Here is a 20,019-nt window from a genome sequence, read left to right as displayed (position 1 = left end):
TCTAAAACAGAACGTGCAGAGGCCGAAAACGTGACACGCAGAGGCCGAAAATGGCCAAAGGGTGGGGGCTGGTGGGTGGATGGGGCTTTGGCAATATTCGGTGTATAAAATGCAGAGACATTTCCACCCACATTTTTGGGGGGGGGGAGTGTGTCTTATACTCTGAAAAATACGGTATATCCCACTTTCTTCTTGTGATGGGAACCAGGAAAAATGTTTATTTTCACACAGTTCTTTAAAGACAAAAGAATCATATTGGCTCATCATCCCTTGGTTTCCTGAATTAATTCCTTTTCATATGGTTTTCTCCTCCTCCTAGATTCAATTACTCTTTATCAATACTTTTTGTTATATGACTCCAAAACCTATCCTTTTCCCTGCTTTTAAGCCCCATTCCTTTCTCTTATCCCCACTTGCTTGGCTTATCCCTCTTTGTCCATCTGGTTTCTTCATTCTACCACAACTTAACCTGTTCTTTCTCATGTCATTTTCTTCTTTATTACAGTTCTTTATTTTGCATCTGCCTTACATTCAGCTTCTGTTTCTTAGTTCATCATCTGTTCTTTTGGGTTCAGCCAACCTTATCTTACGCTTGTTTTTATGCAGTCCATTAATGACAGGATCAATTGAGGTTTCCATATGAGTGACACTTATCATTAAGAGGATAAGTGATCTTATCATTATGATTACACAGCTATAGCATTTTTCTTTCATAACACTCAGTAGAGGGGAAGTTAAAAAAGAAAGAAGGAAAGTGTGGGAGTGATACAAATGGGAGATAAGTGCACTAAGGAATGAAACAGGAAGTCACAAACAACAGTCTGATCTGAAAATAGTTCTTGTTTCAGTATCACAATCTTTGCAACTGGATCTTTCATTTTCCAACTGAGCTTGATTGTGCTGAATTATTTTATTTATTTATTTTATTTTATTGAATTTCTATACCGCCCTACTCCCGAAGGACTCAGGGCGGTGCACAGCCATGAAATAAAACACATAGATATACAAAATTTAAAATCGAATAAAATGAATTAAATAAATTCGGCTGAATTAATACCCATAATTTAAAATACCCATAATTTTAAAATACATTTAAAATTTACACTTAAAAGGGAGAAGATTTAGGCGAGGCCAGCTTGATGAAATAAAAGCGTCTTCAACTCGCGGCGGAAGGTGCGCAGATCCGGAATCCTCCATATCTCTGGGGGGAGCTCATTCCAGATCGTCGGTGCCCCCACAGAGAAGGCTCTCCCCCTAGGGGCCGACAGCCGACATTGTTTGGCCGACGGCACCTGGAGGAGCCCCTCTCTGTGGGAGCATACTGGTCGGTGGGAGGCTGTTGATGGTAGTAGGCGGTCCCGTAAGTAACCAGGTCCTAAGCCATGGAGCGCTTTAAAGGTGGTAACTAGAACCTTGAAGCGCACCCAGAAGACCACCGGGAGCCAGTGCAGCTCGCGCAGGAGAGGTGTTACATGGGAGCTCCATGTTGCTCCCATAACCACCCGCGCGGCCGCACTCTGCGCCAGTTGAGCCTCCGGGTGCACCTCAAGGGGAGCCCCATGTAGAGAGCATTACAATAGTCCAGACGAGAGGTGACGAGGGCATGAGTGACTGTGCGTAATGAGTCCCGATCTAGAAAGGGACGCAACTGGCGAATCAGGCGAACCTGATGAAAAATCCTCCCAGTCACGGCCGTCAAGTGCTCTTCTAAAGACAGCCGTGAGTCCAGGAGGACGCCCAAGTTACGAGCCCTTTCCGTGGGGGCCAATGATTCGCCCCCAATAGCCAGCGATGGCGCCAGCTGACTATATCGGGACGTCGGAAACCACAGCCACTCGGTCTTGGATGGGTTGAGCCTGAGCCCGTTTCTCCCCATCCAGATCCGTACGGCCTCCAGGCACTGGGACATCACTTCAAGGGCATCGTTGGGGTGGTCCGGGGTGGAGATGTACAGCTGGGTGTCGTCAGCGTACAGATGGTACTTCACCCCGAAACCACGGATGATCTCGCCCAGCGGCTTTACATAAATGTTGAACAGAAGGGGCGAGAGAACCGATCCCTGCAGCACCCCACATATAAGGGGCCTCGGGGTCAATCTCTACCCCCCTGTCAACACAGACTGCGACCGGTCAGAGAGAAAGGAGGAGAACCACCGTAAAACGGTGCCTCCCATCCCCAACCCTTCCAGCCGGTGCAGCATGATACCATGGTCGATGGTATCAAAAGCCACTGAGAGGTCTAACAGGACCAGGATAGAGGAACAACCCCTGTCCCGAGCCCTCCAGAGATCATCAACCAACGCGACCAATGCCGTTTCCGTGCTGTACCCAGGCCTGAAGCCCGACTGGAACGGATCTAGATACGACGCTTCATCCAGGTACTGGGGTAGCTGTCGCGCAACCACACTCTCAACAACCTTCGCAACGAAGCAAAGGTTGGAGACTGGACTATAATTAGCCAATACTGCCGGGTCCAGGGAAGGCTTCTTGAGGAGAGGCCTTACCACCGCCTCTTTCAGGGCGAATGTTTTTCTCTTAATGCAGGGGTCCTCAAACTTTTTGAACAGGGGGCCACTTCATAGTCCCTCAGACTGTTGTGGGGCCGGAGTGGCTTGGTGGGTATGGCTAGGTGGTCATGTGACTGGGTAGGTGTGGCTAGGTGGGCGTGGCCAATTCAGCAGTCCATTTTGCCAATTTAGCAGTCCATTAAATAATAGACACAAATTAAACTTTAATTTTTCTTGCTCCTGGGGGTGTTTTATTTGCTTTTGTTTGACTTTTCTTTTTACTAGATCATTTTTAAAGTTGTTTACGAGTCTAGTGGTCCACTTCAGAAAACTCAATTTTGCAGCAATTCTTCTCAGCCCCAAGGAGGTTACAAACAACATCTCTCTCTGTCCCTCCCTCCCTCTCCCTCTCTCTCCTCTCTCCCTCCCTCTTTCTCTCTCTGCTCTCTCTCTCTCTTCTCTCTCCTCTCCCTCCCTCCCTTTCTCTCTCTCTCTCTGTCCTCTCTCCCTCTCTTTCTCTTTCCTCTCTCTGCCTCTTTCTCTCTTTCCCTCTCCCCCACCCTCCCTCTTTTTCTCTCCTCTCCCTCTCTTTCTCCCTTCTCTCCCTCCCCCCTCTCTCATCTCTCTCTCTCTCTTTCCCTCTCTCTCTCTCTCTCTGTGTGTGTCCCTTGGGAGGGAGAAGAACCCTTGAACTTGTATGGGTGGTGGGAATCTGATGTTTGGAGACTGCTGAGCCACGTGCTGAAGACTAGCTGACTGGCGGGGAGGCGGGGCACTCCTGCAGTGCCCCAAAAAGTAACACATTTACTTTTATATGTAACACACAGCCTCCTCGCTCGCATCTTCGCATGAGCGCATCACAGGAGGTCCGTGCTCACCCTCCTGCTGCTCTGCCTCCTCAATGTGCGCAGGTAGGAGGTGGCAGCAGCGGCCATGACCCAGGTTTTGTTAGGTCCCTGCGTGCTCTGGGCGATGAACAGCTGAGCGAGCAAGCCAGAAATTTGCCAGCATCCTCTAATCTGCCTGCCCATGCCCGGCTCCTGCGCCCTCGACCGTGCTGCCCCCTCACCTTTCTCCCCGCCTGTCCCAGCCAACGGTGGTCATGAGTCAACTACAGCTAGAAAAGGATGTGGCTTACAGCTCTGAGCTCAAAACAGCGGGAGGTGTGGGCTGCCTTGGCGCCAACACCCCTTGGCTTCTTAGCGGTCTGCAGAAGATGCGCTCGAATCAGCGCCAAGACTAGGGCCCAGGAGGATGTGGGCAAAGACTTTCTTTTTGCCTCAAAGCAGATATAGGTGGGAGGCCTGACAGCACAAAGCGCCCCAGCACAGCACTATTCCAAAGGAAGGGAGGAGGAGGAGGTGGCAGGGAGCAGATCAACCCGCAATCCTATAAATCCCAAAGCTAGCACCCCTTAAAAGAGAAGACCCCTAGAAATTGCTTAATGCATTGTAAGCCACCCTGAGTCTCCGGAGAAGGGTGGCATATAAATCAAATCCCCCCAAAAAAAAGAAAGAAAGAAAGCACATACATACGTACATATATGCAAGCAAGCAAACAAGTTCACTACAATCAGTCCTATAAGCGTGCTTCGGAGCGTGCTTCAGAATCAGCCTGCATGCAAAATGCATCCGGCTGCCCACACGACGGCCTGCCCTTTGCTGCTCTCCATAAATTACATCCATGCCTATTGGATCAGGCTCCAGACCTAAAAAACCCTGGGATAGCAACCATCCAGTCGCAGCTCCCCACGCCCCAGATACACACACATGCACGCAAGTGACAGCCCCAGCCTTTTGCACGGCCAACCACACAAAAAGGTGCCAACAGGCCACAGAGCAACCCACATAATGGGTGCATTTCCCGGCCCTTCCCTTCCCCCTCCCCCTGTTGTGGTCCACCAGCAGCCTGCGGAGCTGGCAGCGGATTCGGACAGCGATGAGGCTGAGGAAGAACATGGGCCAGTCCTGGAGGCTGGGGAAGGCCCGAATGAGGGCTCTGCGTCAGAGGCAGAGATGGGGCCCCAGGGCCATTGGGGAGTGATGTGCGGACTTCAGAGTCTCCAGAGCCTGACAGTAGAGAGGCAGAGGAAGAGGAGACTGTTCCTAGTGCACGTATGAAAAGAGCTGCCAAGAGCCAGAGGCAGGAGCAGATAAAGAAGAGAGGATGACTCGGGAATAGGGCCAAGAGATGATTGGCCCCTCCCATAAGGCTTAAAAGACCAGGAATGGCTCTTGGTCTCTTTGCCGGAAAACAACGTTGAGAGAATTGCTTTTTGTTTCATTGTATTCATTTCTTGTCGGCGTCTTCTGCTTCTGAACATTTGCCAAGAAAAGCCTTTGGTAGTTTGCCTAATTATCGCAAGGCCAGGTGGTAAACTGTGGAATGGTGTTTTGAAGAATTTGCTTTAATTTGGTTTGGACTACACTGAGAATGGGCGTTGTACTTACCTGATACGCCTCTTCTCTGTCTGGCGCCCATGGCAGTCATGCCTGGGTAGTGACACGACTGTTATCCAATGACCAAGTCTCCTGGAACTTTCAGCACCACCCCTTCCTGCTGTATTCCAGTTTTGAGGCGAGGCTGTCCAGAAGACTGGAGTGTCTGTAGACATAAAGTGAAAGGTAAAAATTTCCCACCCCCGGAAACCCAGGGACGGCCGGAACGGGTGGGGCTGACTGCCATGGGCACCAGACAGAGAAGAGGCGTATCAGGTAAGTACAACGCCCATTCTCCTGCAGGGCGCCCATGGCAGTCATGCCTGGGACATACCAAAGCATGATGTCTCCTAGGGAGGGAGAGGCCGGACCTGCTGTAGTACCCTCCTGCCGAAAGCCGCGTCCGCTGACGCATAGATATCCAGACGGTAGTGCTGGATAAAAGGAGAGGCAGACCACGTGGCGGCCCGGCAAATCTCATCCAAAGGGCCTGCGTAGACCAGGCAGCCGAGGTGGAGGCGCTCCTTGTAGAGTGAGCCGTAATATTGGCAGGAACCTGCAGAGAGTGTGCCTCATAGGCCAACGCGATGGTAGTCCTGATCCACCGTCCAATGGCAACCGAGGAGACACGTGAACCCATAGTTGAAGGTTGGAAAGAGAGGAAGAGCGCTTCTGATCTCCGGAAGGTAGACGTCCGAGCCACATAGATCTTGAGAGCCCTATGGACATCCAGCTTATGCCATAGGACTTCCTGGGGACGGCGAGGGGAAGGACAGAAGTTCGGAAGTGTGAGCTCTTGTGACCTGTGAAAGATGGAGTTGATTTTCGGCACAAACGCCGGGTCGAGACGAAGAACTACCCTGTCCCTGTGAAAGATGCAGAGGTCAGAGCGAACAGACAGGGCAGCGAGCTCAGAAATCCGCCTAGCGGAGGTAACTGCAACGAGAAACGAAACTTTTTTTTTTATTGAAAAAGTTTTCAAATACAAATTTTCCCCCCTTTTTTTCCCCCTCTCCCTCCCCCTCCCTAACCCCCCCTCCCCACCCATCCCCCCCTGTGACTTCTTCATAACAAAAAAAAAACCTAGTTCATAACAGCTTACTTACTCCCTCCTCTAGATATTGACCTTTACTTACTAAAAATATTATTAATATTATAATTATAACATCCCCCTTTATCCATACATTTCAGAAAAGAGAAAAGAAAGGAAAAAAAAAAGACATTATACTATGACATTATAGAATAACTTCTCCACTTTAAAACTATACGATAAGTCCTACTTTAACATTTAATCTTCTATATATATTACTATAACATTTCAAAGCGGCCTTCCCCATAAAATCTAGTTTAACATTTATTCCACTCTATCCATTTCCTCCACTCCCCTAAATATATCACTTAAAAATCCCTTTTCTTAGACTAATCAATCTACTAACTAGCTTATTCACCCACTATCATGCAAAATTACCATACACAACATTTCTTAATATCTTTGATTCACTGCCCACACTACTTAAAAATATATGTCTATATTTTCCATTATATCTAAATAAAAAAAAAGAAAAGACAATGACTTTAAATTTATAATCCATATAGTATCTTCTTTGAGGTCTTTCCACTGGATTGGTACCAACATCCATAATCGGGTAACATAGCTTGCTGGTGCAACAGTTTATTCAGGATCTTCAATCATATCTGCCCCCATCAGTAGTAAATATCTTCTTATATGTATAAAAGTAAAAACAACCACCCGAGTGACATTATAATTATATTCCATATAGTAATAATTGTGGGTTTCATCAGGATTATTGATTCCCATCATCGTAGTGGGTAACAACCCAATCTTCTGCATGCCCCAGCATAATTCTTTTGCCTTGTGATTCAAGATAATATAATATGTTTATCAACACAAAAAGAAATTCCAAAATGGATAATTCAAATCCATCAGTTTAAGGCTCGTTTCACGTCCCTAGATTACGGCCATGCAGAGATCCGCCACAATCCTCAGGATGATATTAACCAATACGTCGCCTCTTGTGTGTTTACACATAATCATTCATATTTTAAAGTCACTGGCTTCACTGTTGCCTGATTTAGAAATTTCTATTTTTATGCCACCTTTTTCTTTTTTTCTTTTCTTTTTGTGGGTTTGGTTTCCATCCTGGTTTCCTTTCTACAAATTGTGTATCATCTGGTCGGTTTTTATTCTGCTTTGTAGATTGGTCTTGTTGGTTTTGTTTTTGTATCTCATGTTTCTTTTTTATCCCTTGTATATCCCCTAATTGGTTTCCATGCTTATCCTTGCCTTGATAAGTCATCACATTAAGGTTAGATGCCACTTCTCTCAAATTTGTAGATAGTCCAGCTGGGGTATCCAATAAATCCAAAGGCAATTCATCTGGTACAGTCTCTGTAATTCGATATTTTACCTTTATTTCCGGCTCCTTCTGCTTATCCTGTATTATACCTGAAGATGTTAAGTTCATTTTCAACCTATTTTGATAAAATTCTTCCGCTCTTTCAACAGTATTTAGCTGATATCTTTCTCCTTGGTATCTAAATATAATACCAACTGGGGCGTCCCACCTGAATGGGATATTTCTCTTTTTTAACTCATTCACCAGAAAACCAAATTTCTTCCTTTCCATCAATATCTTAGGTGGGAGTTCCTTGTAAATCCAAATCTTTCTTCCATACAATTGCAAATTAGAATTGAAGGAATTTTGCACGATATTATTCCTAATTTCCTTATCTGTAAAATAAATCACCACATCTCTAGGCAATTGCCTTTGCTTGGCAATCCAGGAGTTAATTTGATAAACTCTGTCAATCCTACAAAACACTTCGTCAGGTTGAACCTTTAGAATCCCAGCTAGAAATTCAGAAGATATTTTCCTTAAATCATCTCTATTATTTTCCTGCAAACCTCTTAATCTTATCGCATATTCTGTGAAATTATATTGTACCATTAAAATCTCTTTTTCAATCTTCTGTTGCAGATTTTCTGCATTACCATACTTTTGATCAGCATCCATTTTAGGTTTTTCTTCTAAGCTATTATCCTGAGTGTTTATCAGATCATTTTCAATTTTTTGAATTCTATTGTCCAATTTATCTTGAATTTCTTCCATTTTAGACTCTAGTACATTAGTATTTGTGTCCAACTGTATCATAAATTCTGTAAAACCATTAGCCACTTTTGAGAATTTTTTGTCCAAAGAATCAAACTTGGATTTCACCAATTCTTTAATTTCCTGCTTAAATTTTTCAAGTTGCTGATTCACAATCTCCTCCCTTCTTTCAATCTCCTCTATAAAAAATTCTATTATATTAAAATCAGGTTTCTGAGACTGAAGAATTAAGACTTGTTCCTTTAAGTTATTGGTGGGGGAATCCCCCCCTTCTTGTTTATCTGACTTTATGAGTCTCAGTGCCATGTTTCCGCCCAGGCAGGCTTTGTTAAAAAAAAGCAAGAAAGAAAAAAAAAGGACTTCTTTCCAATCAACAACAATATCAAGTCTCCAAGGGAAGAAAAAGAGAAAAAGACACAGGAGCGAAGTTTTGTCTACAAATGTAGCTAGTGGTATTTATTCCGCTACATTGTGGTAATAGAAAACGGAAGGACTTTCCGTTTCAGCCTCTCCTCCAGCCAACGCCATTTTAAAAGGCTTTTTTTCCTCTTTCTTTTCCTCCTCTCTCTTAAGTAATTTTTTTAAAAAATCAGTAAAATACTTGCGATTCAGTATTACAGGTCCAGCTCACATTTTCTTTGAGTAGTCTGTTAAATTTGCAGGCTTGCTTTTGACGCCTGGCTCTGCATCAGCAGAGGTCTCCCAAAGCCCGGAGCAGCGGCTGGGGATACGGGGCATCTCATCCGCTCCGTCCCAAAAGTAAAGGAAAAACTTTTGGGACTCCGCAGAGAGTTCTACCCACCCCTGCCGGCTCTATCTCCGTTTCCTCATGGAAACGGAGTTTTTTCGAGCCGCCATTCCGTTGTGAAGGCGGCTCTGACAGGCGATGGAAGCTGACGATCCCAAAGGAACATCTGGCAGCGACAAACAGCAAACCGGAAGTCCGAGAAACGAAACTTTGAACGACAAAAATTTGAGACCAACTTCTCGTAAGGGCTCAAACGGAGGGCCCGTCAACACAGAAAGAACTTTGTTCAGATCCCAAGTCGGGAACCGGTGAACTGTGGGCGGGCGGAGATTGGTGGCACCTCTCAAAAAGGATCAAATGAGAGGATTGGCTGTAATAGGCGTGTGGGAGGAACACGACAGAATTGATGACAAGGCGGCCACCTGTCACCGGAGAGTATTAGGGGCTAGGCCCGCCGCGAAGCCATGATGAAGGAAATCCAAGATATGAGGAATAGACGCCTCTGTAGGAGAAAACCCCTTCTTACGACACCATGAGGAAAACACACGCCAGGTGGAGCCGTAAATCCGGAGCGTTGATGGTCGGCGTGCGGCTTGGATAATGGGAATAGCGGCCGGGGGAACCTGGGCCCTCGCTAAGAGGAGCCGCTCAGTCGCCATGCGGTCAGTTGGAAGGACCGGGGATCCGGATGGAGAAGAGGACCTTGGTGAAGAGAGATGCGATCGTCGGGAATCCTCCAGTGGGGGGAGACGGACAGGTCCAGAAGATCGGCAAACCACGGCTGGCGAGGCCAATGTGGCGCCAAAAGAAGAACTTCCGCCCGCTCCACTACCATCTTCCGTACGACCTTGGAAATTAAGGGCAGAGGAGGGAAGGCGTAGAGCAGTTGATTCTGCGGCCAAGGACTCCGGAGGGCATCCACCGCCTCCGCTCTCGGACAGGGGAACCGAGAGAAGAAGCGTGGAAGCTGCTGGTTGCCGGGAGCAGCAAACAAGTCCACCGACGGAAGGCCGAACCGGGAGCACAGATCCTTGAACAGGAGGGGATGAAGACTCCATTCGGCCGGATTGATGAGGGAGCGGCTGAGGGAATCCGCTTGGGTGTTCGCCGATCCTGAAATGTGCTCGGCACGAAGTGACGACAGATGAGCTTCCGCCCAGAGACCCAGCAGAAGAGACTCCCCCATGAGGGAGCGGGAACGAGTCCCTCCCTGTCGGTTGACATGAGCTTTGGCCGAGACATTGTCCGTGAGGACGAGGACGTCCCGACCAAGCAGATGGGGCTCGAATTCGAGGAGAGCTAGGCGGATAGCCCTCAGTTCCAGGACATTGATGTTCATGGCCCGTTCTGCCTGGGACCAGAGACCCTGAGCCAGGTGCAAGTCTAGATGTGCCCCCCAACCCGAGAGACTGGCATCTGTGGTGACAACAATCCTGTGCTGGTCTCCGAATGAAGAGCCCCGGGATATGGCTGACGATGTCCACCAACGCAGAGAGTCTAGAACCGGCGGTGTAAGGGCAATTGTGGACGTCGCGGTGCTGGTGAAGCGCCGTTGGTAAGGTAGTAACAGCCACTGCAGCTCCCTGCTGTGGAGGCGAGACCATGGCACGATGTCGTAAGTAGAAACCATTTTGCTTAAGAGGCTAGAGAGACCCAGTAGAGAGGTGGAGCCCCGCCGTCGAAACCTGGTAGCCATGTCAGAGAGACTTGTCTGGCGCTCTTGTGACAGGGAGACTCGGAGGGAGGTTGAGTTGATGACAGCACCCAGGTGTTGCAAGGACGTAGAAGGTGACAGATGGCTTTTAGCCCAATTGATGGAGAAGCCATGCCGTTGCAAGGTAGAAACAACCGAGGCAATGTCCTCCCGGGCCATAGGTAGAGATTTAGAGAGGATGAGGATGTCATCCAAATAAAAAAGTGTCCGAATAGGGATAGAGCTAATGTGGGCCATAAGGGCTGCCATCACCTTAGTAAATACCCTGGGGGTGGAGGATAGGCCAAAGGGTAAGGCAGTATACTGAAAATGCTGACCCTTATACGAAAACCTGAGGAACTTTCGATGGGGGGGAAAGATGGGGATGTGGAGGTAGGCCTCTGTTAAGTCAATGGAGGACATAAGGTCACCCCTCCTAATGCAGAGCAGAATTGTTCGGAGTGACTGCATTTTAAAACGGCGGTATCTAATATGCTGATTTAGAGATTTTAAATCAAGGATAGCCCTCCAATCCCCAGAGGCCTTGGGAACTAGAAACAGGCGGGAATAAAAACCCCGGCCGCGTTCGTGGATAGGGACAGGCTGAATAGCCTTGATGGCTCGTAGATGTTGTACAGCCTGATCAACTCTAGCCCTTTTAACAGGGTCCAGGGAAATGGGACAACGGAAGTAATGAGTAGGAGGGTAAGACTGAAACTCAAGCTTAAGGCCAAATTTAACTGTGTCCCTGACCCAAGAGTCAGAGACCGATAAATCCCACTGGTCAGAAAAAAAGGATAATCTACCTCCAATAGTGGAAGCAGGGGGATCCCTAGTGAAACCTTCGAAAGGGACGCCCCCTTCCCCCACGAAATGAGGATTTCGAATTAAAGTGGGATCCCTGTCTGACCTGATCTCCGGAGGGTTGTAGTGTCCTCGAAGGGAAGGAACGGCGAGAGCGGTGCTGGAAGTAGTTGGAGTCGGATCCACGAAAGAAAGAGCGGCGAAAGGAGCCCTGAGACCGTGGTTCAGAGCGACGAGACACGGAGGGGAGGATTATACGATGGTCCTTTGTCTCGATTAGCAGCGGATCCAGCGGAGCACCGAATAACTTGTCAGCCGCATAAGGAGAAGAGGCGAGACGCCACTTATTTCGGGCGTCCGCCTGCCAATTCCGGAGCCAGAGGAGGTGGCGTGAAGTGATAGATGTGCCGATGGCCTTGGCAGAGAATCTGGCCGCATTAAGCGTAGCATCCGCGGAGAATTCGGCAGCTGCGATGATTTTATTTATGTCTTGATGGGCGCGATAGTCAGAAGCCGGAAGACGGTCCTGCAGCTGGCGTAACCACAGGATAGAGGCCCGGGTGAAAAACGATGCAGCGGAGGAAGCTTGAATAGACCAAGCAGATGCTTGGTGACCCTTGATGAGGGTCCTCTCAGCCTTCTTCTCCTCAGGCCGCAAATAATCCTCCGAAGGACCCTTGGGGAGGGAGGTGGTAGATAAAGCCACAACAGGAGAATCTACGACTGGAACCTGTAAAAGGTCGGAGAATTCCGAAGCCATGTTGTAGAACTTACGATCCAGGTTGTTAGGGATTGGACCGGTGCTGGGAGAAGACCACTGGCGTTTCAAGACCTCCGAAAAAATTTTGGGGGCTGGAATAGTATCCGACTGCACCTTGGGTTCTTGAAACAGGACAGATGTAGGATCAGCAGGCGCAGGAGGGTTGGACGAGGAAGAAGTCTCAATCCCGAGCCGGGTGGTAGTCTTGGCTTTGTAAAGAAATGATCGAAACATGTGTGGCTTGAAAAGGCCCACAAAAGCTGGCTGATCAGGCTCAAGACCCTCATCATCTGATAGGTCCTGGTCAGGTAATTCCCCCTCTTCTGACACAGAATCCTGGCTCGCCGAATCGTGATCAGAGACATCAGCAACAGCGTCCTCGTTAGAGTGAAGGGCAGGAGATCGAGAGATGGCCCTATCCGACCTCTTGGAGACAGAAGAAGCAGGAGCCACAGAATGGTGTTGTTGAAGGCCTTGGGCAATGCCTTGCCGGATAGCTTCAGAAATAAGATCGGCCAAGGAGGCCCGCATATCCAGGGGTAAATCCTGTGCCTGCAGAGAAGCAAGAGGCCCAGTAGATGGAGAAGGTGAGGCCTGTGGAGCCTGAACAGGAGCTGGAGAACACTGGCCTTGCTCCTTGGAGTGCCCAGTGTCAGAAGGGAAAACCGAAGCCACCTCAGCTGTGTCGATGACATCTCCTTGGATGGACCTGTCAGGCGATAGGGCCCTAGGAACTCCCGAATGATCAAGGCAATCAGAGGAGGGAGGTGAAGAAGAACCTTGAATAGCTCTGGAATGAGCCTTCTCAAAGGCCTTCTCAATGGCCTTGTGGCGCCTGTCCTCGTCTCTGGAGCGAGCTGAAGATTTTGGTAGGGCTGAGGAATGGGAAGCTGGAGCACTGATTTTGCTCCTGTGCCCCGAGGAAGTACCCTCCCCAGGGTCCTCCTGCTGACGGCGCTTTCCTCTGGCCTTGGATCGGATGGAAACGTCGGCCATTTTGTCTAGATGCCCCATATGCCCCACTTAAAATGGCGCCCTGATGCAGAGGAGATTGGCCTTGGTCACTTAAAATGGCGCCCAGACACAGAGGGAATTAGCCTCAGCCTCGCTAGCCTTACGGCTTGAGTGCGAAGAACAGTTAAGCCCGGAATGCCATTTTGCGCCAAGCAAATGAGGTGGGGGGGCGAGAGCCGTCGGTACCTGCAGCTGCTGATCGAGCAGAAGAAACTCTCCGGTTGTAAGAAAGGCGCGAAGAAGCAAGCCGCGCTGGTCAGCTGAGAAGGAGATCGCTCCAGAAGATAGGGAGCCAGCCGGTGCCCGAAGCGGCGAAAAAAACGGTGTGGAAGCCGCTCTCGCGCCTCTCAGCTGTTCATGAAGCGGTGGGAGTTCAAAAAGCCGCAGCGGCTGGCCAGTAGCAAGAAGCGCTTCGGAGCGCTCCAGCCTCCGCTTTCCTTGCCGAGGGAGGCAGCAACGCGGCGGAGCAAGCTATGTGAGCTTGTGCGCGTGCTAGGATCGTTCCTGAGGCAATCCAACAAGTATGAGGCTCCAGGCACAAGCAAATAGTCAAAAATTAGATCAAACTTGTCTTTAGGCTTTGGAGAAACTACAGACACGACTGTTATGGAACAGACCGAGTCGAAAAACTGGAATACAGCAGGAAGGGGCGGTGCTGAAAGTTCCAGGAGACTCGGTCATTGGATAACAGTCGTGTCACTACCCAGGCATGACTGCCATGGGCGCCCTGCAGGAGAATGAGTTAATTCTCAGATGTTCTAACAAAGTCTGTTTGTTTTCGAACTGTTTGTATTTAATACTAATTACTTGGGCCTGGGTCACAACACCCCCCAGCCAAGTCTCCGGAATCCCCCACACCAGCAAAATTATCTCCCTAGAGGGGTGGGAATGCATCTCCCTGCTAGGCCCCTTGCACAGCCCCCACGCAAACCCTGCGGAACTTAGGATGCGGCTCCCTTCCTCCTTGCAAGAGGGGAGATGGGAGAACAAAGCAAGCAAATGAAGCTTCAGCCTGCCGGCTGGCCTCTTTATTCTCCCTCACTCTTAAGGCAGCCCTCTGGAATAGAGCAGCAGCAGCAGCAGCACACATGGCTGCAAGAGGAAGAGAGGCCTTCTCCCTCCTCACTACTGGGCAATCTCATGTGAAAAACAGGGCAGCTGCTAGCAAAGATGGGAGAGTGCGAGGTTGATGCTTCTGGGATGAGGGGAGCCGGAAAGCGCCTTGGTCTCACCTGGCCTCTCTTCCTCTTGCAGCCATGTGTGCTGCCGCTGCCATTTCAGGAGGGTTTCCTCAGGAGCAAAGCTGCCTCCACAAAGCATTGGCGGTGTAATTATGCAGCAAGCACAGCTTCTCTCATTGGGACTCTTTGGTTCCCCCCCCCCCACAATGGAGTGACAGTGGACTGAAGTCCCTGGCAAATCTTTTGAGTTCTTTCCTTGGCTGGCAAAAGGCGCAGCCCAGAAGCACTCTGATGGCCAAAAACAGGGTGCATTGATGCTTTCCGGGGCCTCCGCCAGCCTTTTTTGGCCTCCCCCCACCCTCCAGAAGCACTCTGCCGGCCCTCGCAAACATAAGTCCTGCACTTGGCCGAAGGGTGGGAGCTGGGGTGTGTGTGGCAAGGTGGCCGGGGCAGCCCCGTGGTCCGCATGGGCCAGATTAATGGCTTTGGCGGGCCGGATCTGTCCCGTGGGCAATAGTTTGAGGATGCCTGCCTTAGTGGCTAGAAAATTCAGGAAGTTTCCATGACATTTTAACAGAGAGCATATCTGGCAGTTAGTTTCCATCATGATCGTATTATGGAAAAGTTGTGTCTCCGTTTATCAATGGTACAAAGAAACTATATATTTTCTAAAGACCTGGAAGTGGTAATACTGTACTATAGTTAGCATTGATGGTATATAAAATTTTGGCTTTTGCTAATGCTAGAAAAGACAAAGAAAAGCTTGTCATAGATTTAAACTAACAGGTAGCCATGGTTTTAAACTAGTATATAGCTATGTTTCTTGAAGATTTTTTAACATTTGCATATAACTGCATAATCCTATGTTATTAGTTTCTGCTAGCATATTAAAATCAAATGTTACTGCTATTTTTCAAATACTGTATTTGCTTGTGAAGATATGATGTGTAATTTTGGCAAATAATATAGTGAAAGTTAATAAAAGTAGAACCTTGCATGAAGTGATTTGCATTTGTTTGATCTTCCAAATGGTGGGAAATTAAAAGTCTTAGCTGGTATCTCTTATCTTTAATTGTTTATTTTTAAAAACTGAATCATGAGATTTTAGACACAACTAACGGAGCACCATTTTACAGGTTGAAACTTCCAAGCCTTTCAAAGCAATGGAGCCCTTCAGTTGTCCATGAATTAGTTATCTTCCCAAGCTACTAGGTTATGAAGAAGTTCTCCTTGGAGGGCATTAGTTTAGAATCAGCTAATCTACATACGAATCTTAATTATATAGTACTTTATATAAAGCAATGTTATAATCCATTTGCATGGCAGGAATGAATATAACACATTCCATTTTATGAGAGTTAATATGTGATGAAACATTTAAATATCTTCTTTCTCCCCCTCCCCTCAATATTTTCTAGGACCACCTTTCTGAGCCCCGCTCTCCAGCTAATGGGGATTACAGGGACACCGGCATGGTTCTCGTAAATCCTTTCTGTCAAGAGACGCTTTTTGTAGGACATGAACAAGTGTCTGAAATATGAACCTTGTTCCAGTTCTTCGTTTTATCTTTACAATCTCCAAATTATGAATATAAATATATATGTATATTATAAATAAAATCTTTGTGTAGCCATGAAATATAAGAAACATTTTCAGATCCCCTCCTCTTTTTTTATGTGTGATTAAAAAAGTTTACAGACGAAACTTCAGCTTTATAAAATAAATGCTATTTCTAAGCAAAAAAAAACCCCAATCCTCTGTATTATTCAGATTGGGTTCCTCCCCACCCTCTACATTTAAATTTCTGGATTTAGGCAAGATATCATTCTAGGCACATCTAGGCAAGATATCATTCTAGGCACATCTATGCTTGAGTCAAGTCCATTATTCCAGCTGTGTATCTAATGACTGGAATTGCACAGGTGTTGATTGTTTTGATGGTATTTCCTTGACTGAGTTTGAAATTTTAGATCCTCCTCACTCTTTTGACGTATTAATACTGCTCTCTACAAGTGTGGTTAGTGAAAATACCTATTTGTATTGAATTTGGCCAGCACAGATAAAAAAAAAGGTTTTTCAGTAAATAAGATACAAAAACTTTGAGGTGACAAAAATGCAGATAGAATTCATATAATTATCACAAACTAAATTATAAAGAAATTTTGTTTCTGCGGTGAACAAGAATAACAAATATTTAGAATGTATGTGTGGGTAGACTTGCACATTACACATTTACTGTACAGATATGTAGAACTGAGCCTGAGATATTATAGGTACATTAGATGGACCTATTGCTGTTTTCAAAGTTTCTCTGAATATTCAAAGATGATATACAAAGTAGATTTCAGTATAAGATCAGCTTCTTTTTGCTGTATAATGTAACTAATAAATGTTACATTTAATGTTACATTAAATGTAAAGGAGCAAGTGATTTAATAATTGGCTCTTCAAACCTGCTTACTTCAGAAGGGCTTTCTGATAAAATTCCTGATGTTGCTACAACTCCCAGCACTTGTCATCTTTGGCATTATGGTTGATTGCAAGAGGTTTAGACTGACTTATATATTTTTATCCAAGAACCTAGGTTAGGCAGTGTTAAAGATATTGATGGCGTTAAAGATATTGTCACAATATGTAAGCTATTACAAGTAAAGTAAAGCTGCCTTTTGCAACTGACCAATAGACATTTTGTCCATATCAATGGTGTTTGGTGCTTCAGATATTTTGGGATTGCATTCAAGGCAATCTTTGCATTCTTTTGTCACCAGCATTCTACTTTTTTCACAAGTCCTTGTATTTTGTGATTTTTCTCAGTTCTTTTCCTTCTATTCTGCTGTCTGCCAAATCCACTATTCAATGTTAAATCTAGGGTATTATGTGGCAAGTGAATTCTAAAGTCACTTGAGCTTCTTCATTTTCTATGACTTTTTCTATTTATGGCCCTACCAGTTCTTCCTTGAAGGTAACTGCAGAAGGTAACTACTTCTTGCAGATCTTCCAATGTATTATTATTGCTGCTGTGTCTTGATATTGTTTGTAATCAGTCTGTACAGTCTTCTTGCAGTAACTAACAAGACAATCCTCAGTTTCTTCAGCTTCTTTGCAAATGTGGCACTTGCTGTCTATTGTTGTCTTCTCAATTCTGGTTTTGTATGCATTTATTCTTAAGGTTTGATCTTGTGCGTCCAAAATTAGCCCCTCTGTCTGTCAGGTCTTTTTTGCCTTTTTTTTTTTAATGTACTGGCCATGTAATACTTTGTCTTCCCATATCTCTTTGCTTTCTTCATTTGGTCTTTCTTGTGGAGCAGTTTGGTCTTTCCAATACTCAGTAAGCCTTGCTGGCATACTAGCTTCAGTGCATCCTCTTTGGTGTCCTTAAGATATTTTTCCAATGCCCTATTTTCTTCTTCAACCGTCTAATGTACTTGAAACATTCCAGGCCCACTTATTTTCCTTGGTAAATAAAGTCTGTCAATATAGCTGTGAAGAGAAAAAAATCATTGTCATTAATATTCTGGTCTTCCTATCCAGTTCTGCTTGAGTCAAGTCCATTATTCCAGCTGTGTATCTAATGACTGGAATTGCACAGGTGTTGATTGCTTTGATGGTATTTCCTTGACTGAGTTTGAAATTTTAGATCCTCCTCACTCTTTTGACATATTAACTTCTGGCTTTATTCTTGACTTCAGTGTGCTTGAGTTTATTGGCTTGAAGGATGCCCAGATATTTGTAGTATTCATCTTCATCCAGACTCTTGATTTTGTTTCCATAGGCATCTTGATTCCTTCTGTTTTCACTATTTATCTCTGTTTGATTGAGGGTGGCACATTTGTCTACTTCATTGCCGTATCTTGGTTGCATATATGGACAATGTTGAGTTACAATTGTATTTCCATACAGCTTCAGATTGTCCATATAAATGTGGTGGTATAGCCTGTCAAATTTTTTCATGTTTTATAGCCATGGACTGAATTATTCAGTACTGTTAACAAGAGGAATAAGTGCAATCACAAACAGTAGTGATGATAGTGAGTTTCCTTGAAAAATTACTCTCAATATTAATCTCTCCTAATCTGTCACCATTGACTAGCAACTGTGTCTTCCATTGTGCCATTGATCTTTGCACAAAGCTTCTGATGTTTCTACTGACTCCTGGTATTTCTAGGCACCTGATTATCCAATCATGTGGCAGAGAATCAAACCACTACTTCTAAACAATCCATGCTACATTCAAGTTGGTCTTTCTTCTCCTACAATTTTCCAGAATCATTTTGTCAATGAGGAGTTGATCTTTTATTCCTCTGCTGTTAGGACAGTTTCCTTTCTACTCAGGTAGAAAGAACTTTTTTTCAACTAGATGTTATTGGACTCCATCAGCTACCATGCTATTAGTAAGCAGGTAATTGGCCTATAGTTGCCTGGTGCTGCCCTTTTTGCGGGATCTTTCATTATCAAATAGATTTTGCCAGATGTTAGCTACTCTTCAATTTCACCTCCTTGTAGTATGTTGTTATACTGTTTAGCAATGAGTGTAAACCATTCAAATGTTTCAACTAAAAACCCTGCAGTTCATTTTCACTTTGCTATTGACCAATTCTTGACCTTCCTTGCTCTTTTCTCCACCATTTCTGCTGTTATTACAAATTGTTTAATTTCAGCTTTTTTATTTTTATCCACTTCCTTTAGCCAAGCTGCATTCTTGTATTTCTTTGGGGTGTCCCATAACTGTGCCCAGAATTGCACTTCTTTGTCAGGTTTTGACTGATTTATTGCAGTCTCTTCATTGATGGATTGATAGGAGCATTTCTGACTGGATTGAAACCGGAGAATCTGTTTATAGTTTGCAACTTGAGCCTCATATCTGCTGCTCTTCTTGCCTGTAGCTGTTATTTACTGCTTTAGTACACGTGTTTCCCCAAAAATAAGACCCACTTATTTTCTTGTGACTTCTGAAATAAGCGCTACGGCTTATTTTCATGGGATGTCTTAATACCCGCCCCCTTCAGGGCAGCTCAGCATCCCAGAGAAACTTCAGCTCTGGCCTCTGATGTTGCAAAAGGCATTGCTGGTGCTCGCTGAGCATGCTCGAGGCCAGCAAGCAGGTTTTAGCTTTGCCCTCAGTTGGGAACAGGGTGGTTCATGGCGAAATGGTGGGTGAATTTGCTTGTGAGGTATTCCTAAAGCCTCAGCAGAAGGGGAGGGCTGAGAAAATGGGGTTAATACGCGAGGTGTTAGTACAGGTCAAGCTTGGCATTTCACCTTCCTGCCTTTTGTGAACTTTTGGCTGCACGCAAGGAAAGCAGACGCAGAAGAGACCCTGGCTTGTTTCTCTCCTCCAAACTCCACCAGACATAGATCTTTGTGAGGATTGTTGTTACATTGCGTGTGCAAGCAGTGGTACCACGTTTGTTGCACCAGCACAGCCGCTTGTGGCAGGATGCCACAAGGCGTTCTGCCACCGCTCATGTGTACAACAACATGACCCATTTCTGGCTGAGTTTGGGGAAAAGAAACAAGCCAGGGTCTCTGCTGCATCTGTTTTCCTTGTGTTCAGCCAAAAGTTCACAAAAGGCAAGGTGAAATGCCAGGTTTGACTCATACTAACACCTCACGTATTAACCCCTTTACCAGCCTACTACCCAAGCAACCCTCCCCTCCTGCTGAAGCTTTAGGAATACCTTGCAAGCAAATTCACCAACCATTTTGCCACAAACAGGGCTCCCCAAGGAAAGAAGGATCAGCAG

General features: G+C 46.1%; 1 protein-coding gene across 5 annotated transcripts in view; it reads left to right on the top strand.

The window, feature by feature from the left end:
- TMEM108 (transmembrane protein 108) overlaps positions 1-16,022 on the top strand; it is a 456,490-nt gene extending 440,468 nt beyond the window's left edge. For all 5 annotated transcript variants that reach the window (XM_060685904.2, XM_060685907.2, XM_060685905.2 and 2 more), the window contains one exon: positions 15,694-16,022. In XM_060685904.2, coding sequence (XP_060541887.1) covers positions 15,694-15,816 — 123 coding nt within the window. In that variant the 3' untranslated portion in view covers positions 15,817-16,022. The remainder of the gene's footprint in view (positions 1-15,693) is intronic.
- Positions 16,023-20,019: the final 3,997 nt, after the last annotated feature.

Source organism: Pantherophis guttatus, chromosome 4, assembly GCF_059756535.1.
Source record: "Pantherophis guttatus breed Tessera chromosome 4, ASM5975653v1, whole genome shotgun sequence".
NCBI lineage: Eukaryota > Metazoa > Chordata > Lepidosauria > Squamata > Colubridae > Pantherophis > Pantherophis guttatus.
The sequence above is the reverse complement of the archived record's forward strand: the minus strand, read 5'-3'. Positions and strand labels throughout refer to the sequence as shown.